General features: G+C 41.8%; 1 protein-coding gene across 1 annotated transcript; it reads right to left on the bottom strand.

Moving 5' to 3' along the window:
• Positions 1–12,575: 12,575 nt before the first annotated feature.
• On the bottom strand, positions 12,576–13,619 carry LRRC30 (leucine rich repeat containing 30). Its single transcript, XM_040585585.1, is given in 1 exon segment — positions 12,576–13,619. A coding segment is annotated over 1 exon segment (1,044 nt).
• Positions 13,620–16,268: the final 2,649 nt, after the last annotated feature.

Raw genomic sequence — 16,268 nt, forward strand, 5'->3', positions numbered from 1 at the left:
ACTTTGTTGTCTTCTTGGGACTTTATAACATTACTTCAGATTGGAATAGCTATAAGATCTGTAGGCTTCACATTAATTATTAACCTCAGTATCTGACTCCTGCATTTTAAGATCTACAGCTCTGAAAGAGGAGACACTCACTGCTGGCGGTAGTTACCTTGGGAGGGTTGAAATTTATTATAAATCAAACTAATCTATACTGTCTCCCGCTCAGTAAATTGAACGCTGGGACTTTGTGAGAGTCAACTTAGAGTTGACTGAGACTCCTAATTCACATAGACAAGGGACATTTGCATTGAGATAAGAAAGATCTGTTGATCTGACTCTCATTACAGATCAAACTTAGTCATTCTGGAATTCAATCTACCATATTTAAGTTAGCTAGTGAGACCTTAAAAAAAGGAGAGTGGAGACTTTGTTCTTTAAAGATAGATGCAACAAGATTATCTGATAAAAATAAGAGATACTAATTTTGTGCATGTTTAGCCAACAGATACTTATAATCAAAGAGTGATAACAAGTTCCATTATTTGGTTATGGTGCTCTGCTGGCTGAGGTCCCACAGTGGCAATTTTTGAGAGAGTCCTTTGTACTCATAAGCTTAATCAAAAACAAGACTCAGCTCTGTATTTTCCTTCACAAAGTCAATGGACTAAACTCATCAAAGTCGTAGGGTTAAATTTAGCTCAATGTGTCTTTGTTAAAATGTTTATAGTGAAAATAGTGGTTATTCACAAAAGAAGTAACAGAGAGTCTGTAGACGGATTTGTTTCCTTTTTACCTCCCTGAGCAGCTGGAAGGTATCTCCAGAAAGAAACATACATTGTCTTGTGCATCTGAAAAAACCTCCCACCCTCCTATCATGTAACCGCTTGGCCACCCATTTCCAAGATGATGAGCATCTTGTGTCATGCTTATTAGATACAGTTAAGAACATTATTAAAAGCTCATAGATGCATGTGACTCTAGCTAGCTCAATAAAACGTAAAGTGATGGACATTCCTGCTGAAGTCAGAAGATCCAGCATTTGCTGCACCTCACACCTACTGATGGGAAGGAGCTGTGCTGCAGGGAAATGAGGAATCTCTGTAACCCCTGCCAGCGACCACCAGCCTGGTCTGAGGCACCTTTGTCACAGCCAATGCCCAGAGGGATCCCATTTGCCTAGAAACAGCTTTCTGCTGCCAGCAGCCCTCTACTTGGGATGAAGGCATCTTACACCGATGATAAGGGAATGAAGCCTGCTGGAGCAACTGGGTCCCAGTGCCACAGGCATGCTCTGTGTTAGAAGCAGACAGCGGGGAACTCAGCAAGGGTTGGGGGGGATGCATTAAGCTGCTAGCAGTATCTCCATGCTCTGGCTAAACCTGTGTGAGCACTGCTCCTGCTACTCCAGCTGCTGATGTGTTTTGTCAGCAATGAGTTAAATCCTTAGCACAGGAAAGGCTGAAGAGGTGAACATTTCTTGATTTCCAGCTTTGCAAACACCTTTGACCAGCATTGCAAAGTATGACAGCCTGAGAGCATATTAATGAGCAGCTACTTCCCAACGGGAACTCTTATATCAGCATTTCTTCTCCCTGTGTTGTTTCCTGCCACTATCCTGAGTGGTGACAGAGGTGCACGAGCAGCTCAAAAAAGACTGCAGCAGCGTAGGTACCTAAAACAGCCAGGAGGGCTTGGGATACAGAAGGAAATATCCTAACCTCTGAATGACAGCTCTCTTTCATCAGCAGATGGGGTTATGAATATAGCATTTACTTTTACACCATTGAATAGAAATGATAACATAATGTGACTGGCAATTCTGCTTTTATTCTGCGGCTGCAAAAGCACATAAACTGAAAGGCCAGGGGAATGATTCTTTTGCAGTTAGCCTTAATTCCTTGGCAGATATGGAAGTATAATGGGAAGCCAGAAATGGACCTCTACGATGCCCTATTTAACCTATGGGAATCTTTTGCTAGCGGAAGAGGTGGGTGCACTCTGTCAGAAATTATATACAGTGCTAATGATATATTAGACAGGAGTTAATAAGCCTTTCAGGGATTCCTAAATGTATTACTTGTTAATTTAGGAGGTACCCTGGGTGCAAATTATGAGGTGGTACTAATTTAGAAGGTATCATGAGTAACTCAGCTTGCTGGAGGGCTGAAATGTAAATCCCATTGTTCAACAGGGAAAACGAAAATGCTCCTTCCATTAAGTCTGTGATCTGTCCTTCACTTGCCATGGGGAACAGCATAATTTAGAAAGCTGCCTTCTAGGATGTTGAACAATCATGCCTCATCAGTGAGATCTCTACATTAAAAATGTGAACATTTTTGCATCACTAGAGGGTTTATTATATCATGCTTAATATTTCATATATTTGACATCAAACTACCATGTAATGACTATAATGTATTAAAATGCCCTTCTAGTCATATTATTTGCCTGCTTTTATGCAATAAGACTCTAACTGCATTTGTTCAGTGGTACTGTACAGTGGTTTGATTTACATTTTGTGGTATCGGGCTGAGAAGGGACTTTAAAACTGATTTGTCATAGTCAGTTCAGATCTATCTCTCAGTTTCTGTGAATCCTGAAACAGGAGGTTCTCCTCAGTGGCCAAAGATTTTTCAATTTCTTCTCTTAAATGCAAAACTGATGCAGCACCACCCTCTATGGAGCTGGATGCACCTTCAGGCGTCCAGTAGTAAGCAATAACATTATTTTCAGCCCTGATTGATTCCTTCCAGAACTAGTGGATAAATTATACTATTATGCTGTTACCGTATCTTATACCATAATGCCCTGTATACCCAGGTCCAAGCACTCTTCACTTCTGCATGCCTACGGTTCTCACTGTACTCAGTGGGAGGTGAGGCTTGTAGTAGCGGTTCCCTTGGTCCTGCTTTGCTGGGGTGAGTATCCCATGTAGGAAGAGCCCCCCCTAAAAACAATCACCTGACAGTTAAGGCAGGGCAGTGCTGAGCTTCACACCACACATGCACATCAGCTAGGTCAATCCAAATCAGGCAAGCAAATCTGTGCTTCTTTACTGATCCTGTTGTCTTTCCCTTCTTTATCCTACCTTTTTTCCTCCTGTCTTGAAGTTAAAGTGAGTACCTCTCTGTGAACAGCGTAATTGTTACCGCTTTCTGTAATTGCGGCTATGCATCGTTGCTCCAACCTCAGATTGCAGCTTCCCTTTTAAAAGGCTGATACGAAGAATAGGAGTGTATTACACACAGGTGAAAGGGGGCGAGGCGAGCATATTTTTACAGCAGAAATGGAGAAGTAGACATAAATCTCACTGTCTACAGCACTTGGCGAAATCTGGGGCTAGACAAGAGAATTTATTCCTGCTTTTATATGCTTCTAAATCATTCTGTAGCACTATGACAACCAGGGGGACAAAAATTCCACACTTCCAAACTGCAGGTAACAGAGGAAATGAATTTATGTAGAGCTTCACTAGGAAGAGGAGGGGACCTCTGGAGAATAAGGCAGGCAAGACAGGACTTCTAGTTTGTTCACAGTTGTGCATATATTCTTTCCTATGTCTATAACATTTGCAATACCTCTTCAGTAGCTGGTTACATAAATATCCATCTTGAATTGTATTGGAGACCGAAGATTTATGAGCTACAGAGGCATAGGAAAATGCCACAAAGTGCAAAGTATATTCTGCTCTTCAGGGTAGTTACTGCTTCCTGAAGTTTGTTCACCATTTTTCACTTATTCTAGTGTTTTCTCTCTCTCTCTCCTCTCTCTCTCATCCCCCTGTGTAGTTGATGAAGACAGACCTCTGCTAATGATTAACATGTTTTGGAAGGCAAATTCAGAAAAGGAGGGTTGAACTGACATCAGTCAAGCAGTCAATTTTAATTAAAAATGTCGAAACTCATTAATAAGAAACAAAGAGGCAAAACAAAGAAAGGAAGGAGAGTGAGTAGCAATAGAAAATAGAGAACATTTTAAAGCAAGGAGGAAGGACAAATGAAAAGAAAAAGGCTAAGAATTAATGGGAAAATACAGATAGCTAGTATAGAAGAAACTGGACATCAGCTGTCCTAGCTTCTTCCTGAAGTGACTAGATGTCTAGCAGTTGCCTCTAAAGTGGCAATTCTTTCCCCACTGCGCCCCTTATATTTATTATTTATCTGATAATTTGAAATATACTGTTGCTAGTATGAACTGCAGCAAGGCAAATATGAGGCATTTCTGCAGTGTGTTTTTTGTTGAATACGCACACAAGCCTAGGTCCTGCTCCAAATAGCCAAATGTTGGTTTGGCCAGTAAAAGAGGGAAATCCCAGTTTGGTCACTCATCACCCTGGCAACACTGGCAAGAGAAAAGTGACGCTTACCTTTATCCAAATCTAGACTATGCTAAATTGATGTAAATGTGAAAATGACTTACTGAGAAGAGCTATTAGCTTCATGGATAAGTCTTGAAATGTCACTGCTTTGCAGCATATTAGCCTAGCTAAAGAATATTAAATAGCCTCTCTAAGGGACACCTGATACACCAGAGAGAATCTGGAGTCCCTGGCGAATTTCCACATCCTCCCCTAAGGCTAGTCCTTATGATGATTTGGACATGCTGGATGAATTTTCTCACCCATGCACTCTAATGCATGCCAGTCCAAGGAAGATGAAACATCTTAACTGCTGTAAATTCATAACTTTGAGCTAAATGAGAAATAAATAAAATCTGTCTCTGATATGGGCTTTGAAAAATTCATGTGCTTTCTGTTCTCCCAGCCCTGGGGAAATCATTTAGACCAGCACAACTCTGGTGCTCCAAGCAGGACTGGAAAATGTAGTACCTGAAATCTGTGAGACACTGGCTTTATGTTTTCATGTAGTGTGTGTAAAGGCTATTAAAACTTGTAGTAAAGACTGTTAGTTTAACTTATCCAAATAAAATACAGAGATTGACAGGGTAGGTTAAAACATATACATCAGCTTTTGATGAACAACCAACTACTAAAGTTCTTCTGAAGTTAAGTTTTGAACCAGCTGTGTTTCACCCCCTCGTCTAGGAGTAGCCCAGACAATTGGGTGTGAAAATTCTCTAAACTTTTCCACCTGAGCCTTCTACAAACATCCAGGCCAAAGTGAACTCCCGAAGTACTCATCTTGGTGTCAGCTCTTAGATCAGGGGTCCTCACACTTTTTAACCAGGGGGCCGGCACACGGATGAAGTGGCAGGCAGTCATCTGCGGCTGCTTGGTTTCCCCCCCAACCCCCGGCGGGGGGGGGGGGGGGGGGGGGGGGGGCAGGGGGTTCTGTAAATACTGGGGGCCTGATTGAGGACCCTGGGGGGGCCGTATCCGGCCCGTGGGCTGTAGTTTGAGGACCCCTGAATTAGACAGATCAGGCTGTGTAGAATTATTTTCTTCTTTGATGGGCTAAAGAATGCATTTCAAATAGTTCACTGCAAGAGCTACTAAACCTTTAGTGACAGAAAATGAATGTATCTGCTTGCATGATAATTGATCAATAAAAACCCCAACCAAATTCTAATTCTTCCATGTTTTAAATCCCCATATTGCCTAATAGAAGTCCCAATGAACTTTGTGATATCTAACACAAAAAAAACACCCAGAAAAAACCAATGTACAAGAAATTCAAAAGCAATGTAATTTACCACCATGTGTTTTAAATCCTGCTTTGCTGCTAAATTACCAGCATTTTATTTGTGGTGGAATATGCTACTTTTCAGTCAGCTCACATGTATTCCTCAGGTACTACATTGCAAAGCATTGTAAAAACCTCCCAAATACCTCCAAACACACACACACAAAAATGCGCGCACACACATGCTCAGAGGGAGCTTTTTAAACTAATTGAATTCAAGGTTAGTATCCTTGTAACTTCATTTGTATGTGGACAGAACACACAAACATCGTACTACAATCTATTCTTTACAGTGTTATTTTCCAACTGGAGAGAGAAGGTAAGTGTGCTGAAAGATATACAGGACCCTTGTGCACAGAAATGGCTGTGGAAAGGCATTATCTTAACGAAGTCACACTCGATTGAAAGAATTTCCCAAAGTGAAGGTTTTATTCTTCCGGATTTTTCAGCTGTCCCAGCAGTGCCCTTCACAGGGCATTATATTACTCTGCACCAGAGACTTGTCTGCTTACACAGGCAAACAATTTAGGAAGCACTAACAGCCTTTGTTGTTCCCCGTAGGGAAAATATGTATATATGTACCTAGAGAGACTTCCATTACATTCTTAAAAACTAAAAAGACAGAGAAAAAGCAAGGAAAATGTAATTAAAATAACTTTGTTTTCTAGGTGGAAGTGTTTTTTTACTGTACTGGTTTGCTGTTATTCACCTGGTAATTTCTTGTAACTAACTTTGGAATGCCATTTCAGAGGCTTCTTTTAAATGTCCTGCTTACCCCTGTTTTAGGCTGGAGCATTTTAGTAACTAGGGAGAAAGGATTTTCTGCCATTGAAAGCATTTGGCACAGGACATTGTAGATGTGTTGGTGTTTCTCTGATTATCTTCCAACCTTTCTCAGAAAGTCTGAATGTTATAGCACATTGAGAGACAGTGCTTCATGTCCTGTGCACACATGCTGCAGAGGCAAGGCCAGGTGAGGGAAGGTATTTGTACCCTACAGCTTCACTGACCTTGCTTCAGATGCCTGAATTAGCCTGCTGGTGTCCTGGGGCTCCCTCTGACCATTGAGGAGAGACCCTGGGACAACATGGAGAATGTCAGCAACATTCCTTTCCCATTGCCTCCCAAGAGCAATGCATCCATCTCTTTATCAACAGTGTAAACAGTGTCTGGAGACTAACCACTGTCTGAAACCTCTGAGACAGGTGCATAAAGTTGGTGTCATGAGCACAGCACCTGTTTTGGATAGGTTACCCGCCTCATGACTGGTGGCCGTGGAGCCTGCCAGCCTCCCCCATCCTGCCCTCCTGGCATGGTGGGTGAGAGATCCGACCCTCGGTACATTTTCACACCCACCCACACCTGGCAACACTGGCTGTGCAGGAGGGGAAAAGCACTTTGTTGCTTCTGTGAATATGCCCGTGACGCAAAGGCTGGAGAACAGGAAGAAAACAGAGCAACATACATTTTCCTCAAGGAGTTGTATCAAAACAGAAATGAGAATTCTTTTTTTTTTTTCACGTCTGGGAAGTGGAAATTAAAAGCAGGCTATCCATCAATGAATTTATGGTATCTGAAACTCCTCTGAGCCCTAGGAAAACATAAAGCTCTGCCCTTTGGTCTTCTTTTCAGTCCGGCTGGGTAAGCTCACTTTATGAGGCAGCATAATTTGCAGTGACCTTTCCTGAAGCCGCTGCTACACTTCCTGCTTCACTGGAAACCACCGTTTTAGCCATGCATGACGTGACCCCACATACGTTGCAATATAAATTTCAAGCTTTGTCGCTAAACCCTGCAAAGTAATATGTCAAGGTCGGTGGCTGTACCAGTGCGGGATGCTGTCAGTGCTGCTGGGCTGCAGGAGGCAGTGCTGTGGGGAGGTTTCTGAGGGCTGGGTGGCCCTTGTTGCACCACAGGTGAATGCACGGAATCAGTGGGGGCAGAGGATGAAAGACGAATTTAAAACTAATAATGTCAGTAGTAAGCTTTTCTCTGGATTTCTGAGAGGAAGAAAAAAAACATTTATTGTGTAATTTGCACTTTAAAAAAATCTTCACACAAATTTGATTTCCTCTTGGGATATTCAATATGTTCAGGTAACCTAATACATTTCTAAGGAGAGCTGTTTCAATGTCTCTTTTTTCATCTTTTGTAATTATTATTCTGCATTTTACTTGTATAGAGGAAGAATTATGCAATTTTATAAAAGGATTTTCAGATTTATTCCACATGTGAATATTAAAGTATACCTCTGTCCCAGTACATCTAAAGCCTCATACCCATTTAAACATCTACTGAGTTTTTAAAGCTTAGTTTTGCCATATATAAAATATATATCCTCATATAAATGCAGGCTCTTTACAGTCAGTGTAAGTTTTTCTTTGGCTGTAACAGTTTCAGGATTTCAGCTCTCACATTTGTGGACTGCAGAAGCACATGTGACAATATGCATAATTTATTAATATTTTAGAAATTATTATATATTGCTATTTGTATATAATTATTTTCATACATATTAGTTATACTTAATAACACTGTGCAAGGCAGTCTGAAACACTCCTTGAATCATTGAAGAACTGCCATTTGAAGGCTCTGCAGCAAATTTACCCTTGAAATTTGGTGAAACCACGCTGACTAGATGATTAGTTCATTTTCTTGGTTTTCTTTCTTTATCTCTATTTACCTTTATGTCTCATGTAGTGAAGATCTTTGAGGCTTCTTTTTTTCTTTGATTAAGGAAACAAGCTGAAGTATCAATGATTTTTCTACTTGCGGAAATTGTATGCTCTGATGTTTTTTCAAGTAATGTGCTGGCCTAACAAGGTAAAGAATGTGTTCAAATCTCTCCAGAATCAGCACAATACTTTTTAGATGCATCCTCCTTCAAATAAATGATGACTGCAAAGTTCTTAAAAATACTAACTGAAAGATTTGGTTTCCTGAAGCTGCAGTGTAGTAATAGGAAATGAATTAATTTATATCCTAAAAAGCTTAAATTGCAGAATTCATATTCTTTTGGTAAAAATGCCTAGAAACTGTTCTTGAGTTTGACGAAAAAAGAGGGATTTTGATGAAAATGAAGAAAAGTGTTGAGAAAATATCGGCAAATTGGAAAAAGGTGCTAACATATTCTTCAACCAGAATAATAATCATCAAATCTTTATTCTGAATTTTAAGAGCTTTCAGGTGGAATATGAAAAATTATGCTTTGAAATGCCACCCCGTTGCATGAGGAACTTTGCCCGTGTCTGGCAGGTTTGACCCGTGGCCCTGGAGCAGTGGGTGCAACACATTTCAGCTTTAACTGCCAGTGAGGTGGTACAGCAACACTTCAGGTTAAAACGTTTTCCTTGCAGTCAAAGGTTAAGTCGATGACTTTGGTTAGACCAGGTGCCCGAAACCTTCCAGTTTTCAAAGGCTTTGCTTGTTGACTAGTCTTCAAACTTTTCATAGAATGCAGCTTTCTTTTTGATTTAAGATAAAAATAAATGGAATCTGTACCACCATTGTACACCAAAATGTACCACCAGTGTATTTGGTTATAGCTGGGGAAAAATTTGTATAGCTCTGTTGTATATTACATTTATCCCAGCCTTTTGACACCTGACTATGTTCTTTCTACTTTGTTCGTGTGCTTTGTCTTTCGCTTCATCCACATCAAGAATTTTTCTAAGCTCTTTGAAGGCTTCTCTGAGCAATAGCCATGCAAAAGTCACCCTGCCAAGAGAGTATTCTTTTTCACAAGTGGATACCACTTTTGCCATTCCTTTGAATAACACCTCCACCAATAACAACAAAAATAATAGATGCATCAGAAGTTGTGCTGCTGTGAGGCTTAGGCTTAGGGTGAGAAAACTTCAGTGAGTACTAGAAATAAGTATAACATTCTGCGTATAATTCTCTGAAAGATTATATGTCAAAATTGTATAATTTAATATACACAAAGAAATGGTTCTGTTGTCATATGGGATAAGACTACAGTCCCTGCGGCGTTTCAGATCCTTTTTTCCCTGTCACCTGTAGAGCTAATATCAGATGACAATGCTGACATCCACCAGTTCTTTGCCAATGCCCTGCTCAAAACTGTGGCCAGTATGTGACATGATGCTTTCAGTCTCCCTCCTGCACCTCTTGCTTGCTTTCTCTGTCTTGCTCCTTCTCAGATGCAAATACATATATCTTCATTTGCCTCTCATGCATATTTCTATACATTAACAGTGACATACAGTCTTTTCTTTTCACAGGAAGAATTCAGAACATTACCTTTAATGATGTGAGATAATTTTCTATATCTCTGAGAAAGATATTTATAAGGGTCTTGATTGAGGAATGAAAGGAAGACTAAAGCAGTTCAGTAGAAATTACCTTCTTAATGGTAATATCTAAATTATACATTAAAGTACCATTTATTCAATGAATTTTATTATTCTGTTTGAAAAGGCAGAGACTTTTATGTGTTTCATATGCTTACAAAGGTTTATTAGCTTGAGTAAAAGGTTATTATTCAATTGAATAATTGAATTTTAAATTATTGGTATTGCACTTCATATTATAACCACTTTTCCAGATGCATTCGATTATGTCAAATTTGCCTTTTAATCCCCTGTCTAGAGACCATTTTCTTGAATCATGCAATGTTTCTCACCCTCTGTAGTGGTATCCTAATGAACACACACAGCCCAGTCTCACATCTTCCATGTAAATTACTGTGCATACCTCTTCTAGTCAGATCACATTGGAGGCTATCCGGTGTCATATAATCCTGGATACTGCTATGTGGAAAATCTTTTCAGGTGATTAATGCCATAGGCATCCAATTTTCCTGCAAAGCACTATTGCAGGACTGCAGTGAATGCCAGACTTAGGGATATGAAATGGACATTTAGAAAAGTTAACAATCTGTGCCTAAACCCCTCCAAGAATTATCTGTTGGTAGTTCCATAAATAATTACAACTTTATTTCTTGTTGTTAATTGAATCACATATTGATTTATTAGATGTATTGTTCATTAAAAATGTGGAACTTTGCTATAAATCTCTTTGTACGGATGAAATAAATACATGTAAAGCTGCACATAAAATATCCTCGCATTTGAAATCCATATTATGTAAAATGTCACAAAATAACTGTGCTTTGGTGTTTGTTTACTTGCTTTGTTTGTTTGCTTGCTTGTTTAATGCTCAAGCAAATGCGCCCTTCAAAAAGGTTTCTCATTTTCTAGAAACATAAGATTTGTCCTTGACTGCACACTTGGAAACTGCGATTCCTGGATGGAACACTGAAAGTCTTGATTAAGATAACAAACAATACACTAAACAATCCACATAATAAAATATCAGGGTAGGCAGCCCTGGAGTGGAATATTCTGCGAGCACCAGTTCTTCATTGCTACATTCAATGCTGCACTGATGACGTTAGCGTGGCCAAAGGTGCTGTGTTTTCTTGCATGTACCTATGAATTACATAATTGTCTGCTGCTACCGAATTGTTTCTACCTCTGCTGAAGAGATTTCCCCTCAGCCAGGGGTTGTCCATTAACTTCATTAGAAGCAGAATCAGCCTTCCACAGCCTTCCACAATTTCGAGCAAATTACGTTTTAGAAAGTAATCATTGATTCCTGAGATTTGACATACGATAGGAAGCACTTTAAAAGTGTCTTTGAACACTCTTAATTAGCTAAAGAATTACAGGCTCATTCCTCTTTTACGCTGCCATTACAAGCATTTATCTCAACTGATTTCAACAGTCTTGCTTCTGTCTTACATGGTGTGAGGGAGCAAAAAAACCCCAGGTTGCATAAATTGTTAACGACTCTTTCATACTGCCTCTTTATTACCAGATAAAACTTTGATGAAGGACATTCACAGAAGATCAATGTGAGAAACCACATCAGACCTGACTTTTATGCTATTGGCTGATACTGGAAATCATGGAAGTATTTGTTTTTGGAGCTCTTACTTAAGCCAATGATTGGTTTGATGCTGTTTTTTGTGAAAAAAAAAATATATATATATATATATTCACCTTTAGGAGGTGTACTGCCTCCTAAGTAGCTACTCCAGCTCCAATTGTAGGGATGTGGGAAAGTGAGTGAAGTGCAGCTGTTCATCTAGTAACCAGCAACTTCACCTGACAGCCTTCATTTGAGGGAATAAGGACCCACATTCCTTTCTCTGCTTCATGTGGATGCTGCTCCTGGCTGATGTGACCACACCACTGCCAGTATCATAGAGAGCTCCACGGAAAGGACTGTGTGACTCAGGAGGGGAACCAGGCGCTTTGGGGGAGTTTGGGGTCTTCTACCAAAGAACTGAGAAATCATCTCATCAACAGCAGTCTTTACCTGTAATTTATAGAGGCCAGTGCACAGGTGTGGGGTAAACAACAAACGGTATTGAACTGGCAGTCATATACTGTCTGTGAGCTAATATAGCTCAGGATATATTTACTGCTGAAAGTAAATTAAACATTTTCCTTGTGATTCACTTAGATAGCAGTGTTTGTTTATGTAGTGGTTTATCTGTGTATGAAGAAGTGAGCAGGAGTTAAAATGCAACTGCGATCACATACAGTAAAACCAATTAATATTAATATTCCTCCAACCTAATAGCTGGCAAATACACATTTCTGGACTTCTAGCCTCTGTCTTAATTTATTTCTGTCAAACAAAGAGCAAACATTTTATCTCAAGTTTGTTGTGGTTTTTTTTTCCTAAAAAATCCCAAGCATACCAACACTGAAAGTTACAGAGGTGGCTATTTTTAGAAAGTTTACTCTTCACACACTTAATCAAGACCATCATACTTGCTTTCCTCCAGCTGTTACTAAAGCCATCCACAGTCTTCAAAACCCAGGCGTTACGCTGCGGAAATGCCTGTGCAGGAAAAGTGCTCCAATGTGACTGAGTCTTGATGACAGGCTTAATCCCAAGCCCAGCGGAAACTCAGTTGTGCTCCTTTTTCTCCCTGAGGTAGTTGAAAAGAACATCCAGCCCGCCTTCGATGACCTCGGGCAGCGGCCGGGACAGGGGGTTGTGGGCAATGTGTAGGCCTTTGTCCATCGGGTTCCATGCAATGCGCGGCAGCCGGCGCAGCAGGTAGAGGTCATCTGGGAGAGTCTGTATGGCATTGTAATCAAGGTTGAGTAACTCCAGAGCAGTGATGAAGCAGAGGGACCGTGGCAGGGTGCGTATGTTGTTATTCTCTACTATAAAGATTTGAAGATTGACCAGATACTGAACAGTCTCTGCAATGCTTTCAAGCCTGTTCGACCCTAGGTGCAAGAAATCTAAGCTCCTCAGTGCGAAAACGCAAAGGGGAATTTGCACAAAGCGGTTGTTACTGAGGTTCAGTTTCCTCAAACTTGTCAGGTCGGTGAAGCTCAAAGGCAGTTGCGAGATGCAGTTGTGCGAGAGGCTCAAAACCTCCAGCTTCCTGCACAAGCTGAGCTCTGCTGGCACTTCTGTCAGGCAATTCATATTGACAAACAAGACCTTCAGGTTCCTCAGCAGCCCAATCTCTTTAGGCAGACATTTGAGGCAGTTGCCACCCAAATTCAGCACTACCAGCCTGTCCAGTTTCCCCAGTGAAGGAGGAATCACCACCAGCTGGTTGCGTGAAAGGTTCAGTTTCTGCACCTCAGGCAGTCCCCACAAGAAGTCAGGCGTGCTGGTCATCCCTTTCATTATGAGGCTCAAGCTGACATAACGCAATCCCCGTTTCAGAAGTGACTTGGGCTCTTTCCCTGAGAGAAGAGCATCTTCCCATGCAGGCAGCTTTGGACCTTTCCTCAGAAAAAGCATGCTCCTTTGCCCCTCGTTCTTTGAGTGCTCAGTTCCCATAACACCCTGGATCTCTCCTGAGAGATGAAGTGAGGTTTTCTTCCCTTCCAAGTGCTACACCAACATGCAAATGCCAACAGAGGATGACAGCTTGCAGGAGGTGGGAAAGTCAAAGCAAGGAGACAAGGAGGAGCCTGTGAAGTGCATCTCAGTCCACCAGGGCTGTTTCCATAGCCGCTGAGGGAAAGTTTCACTTTGGGGGGCTTATGTTCATCTTGGTGCACAGTCTGTAATGAAATACTTGCTCCCAACTTGTGAGCAAACCTGTTCAATTCAAACTGAATGCCACAAGGCAGCTGTCACTGTCATTTGGCCCGGGCTTTATTGGACAGATATGTATCTTCACTGCAAAAAGGTCACAAGGATGCTGTATATAACTTCACCATGTCAGCTTTCTTGGCTATCTGATACATACCGTGGCTGCAGGACAATTAATGAGAGACTTCAAAAAGAAACAAACAAGCTATAGAAGAAAACAAGCAAACAAAGGAGCCATCATTTCAATTCAGATTTCAGGGACATTTTCACAATTGGTTTTATGTTGATGCTCCTGATTTCACTGAAGTAGTTACCAGTCCATCAGAAGAATGTGCATGCTGCAAAATGCTGGTAAAGACTTTTCATGTGAGTCCTTGTTTTCTGTTTAATTAAAAAAAAAAAAAAAAAAAAAAAAGTTAATGCTCGTAGAAATTGTTAGCTTTTATATCCCCCCTTGTGGCAAGGATAGGCCTCTTTCTTTACAGAAAGAATACCACTTTTACTGCAGCCTTGACATTTTCCAGTGGCATCTGCACCCACTTGGATGATTGCTTACTACCCACATCATCAAGTGTGAGCAGTCAAGTCATACTGCGTAGTTCTGCCCAAATTACTCTGTCCTAAATGTCCTGTGCTACTTCCACACCTATTAGCAAGATTTTGGGGGTCTGGTTCTTTTTTGCTGCAGAAAATGTAGCCACTTGATGTCCCTTTCCCCATGAACTTTCCTGTCTTTCTGGGCTATTCCGAGGTACAGGGGGACTAGCAGTCAAACAGCTCAAACTATAATTGACATTTAGCTCCGGGATAGAGAGACTGATGGGAAAGGAAGGAAGCAGTGAGGTATAATAATACCCGACAACAGCTGAAGCTAGCTCTGCTCATGAAAGGAAATGGTACTGCTACAGGAATACGCAGTGAGTTTAAACTCAAAGGGACCCTGCAAAGGATACGCAAAATCTTCAGGCACCTTTTAAACTAGGTGAAAATTGCAGCAAATAGGACAAGAATTTCAGGGCTTTTTCTCTTCAGTGGATCTGTGGTGATGGAGATGTTTTGCTGCTGCCTGAGAGATTTGGTGATGGCTGTACCCTCCCCACCACCTCATATCAAGTGAGCCTCACCTTAAAACCCCACATTAGCTCAGATGTTAAAGGACTATGCATGAAGCTGCAGCTGGGTGTTAGGGCATTCCAGCAACCTCTTTGGAGTCAATCCCCACAGTCCCTTCTTACTGCCAGGCACAACAGTCTCTTTTCAGTTTTGGGTCCTTCATAGAGCTGCACCTGTTTAGGAAGAGAGGGGAATGAGGTGGCATCCCTGTGGCTGTGTTTGGCAAGAAGAGTCCACAACAGGAGAGCCAGGATCACAGTGAGAAACATGAAATGGTGGCAAGCTAAGTGAGCCATGCAATTAAAATGCATTGTGCAAACAGCCTCAACAGGGCTGCATGGCATAAAAAAACCTCATCCTGAGGCTGAAATATTGCATTCCCTGGAGTGCCTGAGTGAGTCTGAAAAGGACTGAGGCCAGTTGAAGCTGTTTGGTTAGAGTGGGTTGGCAGCTTGAGAGGGAGTCACAGATCCCTTCCTCACAAGCACTGTCCGCCAACATGTGTCAGTTTACAAACAAACATACCAAATCCCATTGCTGCCATAAGCTCTAACTCCGTGTTCTTGTTAACCGTCATCCAAACGCACCTCCCCCCATGAGTGGCAGGGACAATCCTGCTGCTGCAGGCAGAGATACTGCTCAGTGGGGCAGAGGGAACCCAATGGCAGGCCAAGCTCGGGCCAGATTTGGCCTTGCATGACACAGGGACCTAAGGCTAAAATGTGGCCCTTCAGCCCAAGCAGGTGGAGAAGCAAAACTGAGAGCCTCTCATGAATCCTGACTCTGAGTTGTCTTCCCAGCCGCTGTTAAAAATGCACCTATTATCAGGCAGCCTAAACGGATTTGAATGTGGCATTCCCTTCTGCAGTGGCAAACGCGAAGGGAAGACAAAAGCCTTTTAGAGAGCATTAACAAAGTTGGGCATTTCCCATCTTTTAATCACACTGCTGGAACGAGGAACCTGCCACAGCTCTGCCCAGCAGCCAGCGCCATTCCCCATGGCCGGGCCCGTGCGCGCCCACGTCCCCGCGGTCGCTCCAGAGCTCTGTCTTCTGGAGGTCACTTTTAGTAATAAACGAAAACAAAACACAAAGGAAGCACAGTCTGCCTGCAGCCACAGTCTCCCCCCTGGCTGGCCAGATATTTTTGGATGAGAATGCCGTCCCCATCTCCAAAATGCGTTCGAGTTCACTGCCTGGGGACTTGGCAGGGCCGGGTCCGGCGTCTCACCGCAGAATTCCCCTTTTCCCAACAACGTGACTCAGCCAAAGCGCTCTGTACCCTTCCACGGTTTTGCATCACGCCTCTGACTTGAAACTAAGCCCAGTACAGTCTGGGTCGGGCTGCTGGAAAGCTTCACCCAGGGCTCTTTATCAAACAAAAATGCTTTCTCTGCTTCAGCCTCACAGCATCTCCTGCTATTGC

The sequence above is a fragment of the Falco naumanni genome, chromosome 3, assembly GCF_017639655.2.
Source record: "Falco naumanni isolate bFalNau1 chromosome 3, bFalNau1.pat, whole genome shotgun sequence".
NCBI classification, from domain to species: Eukaryota; Metazoa; Chordata; class Aves; order Falconiformes; family Falconidae; genus Falco; species Falco naumanni.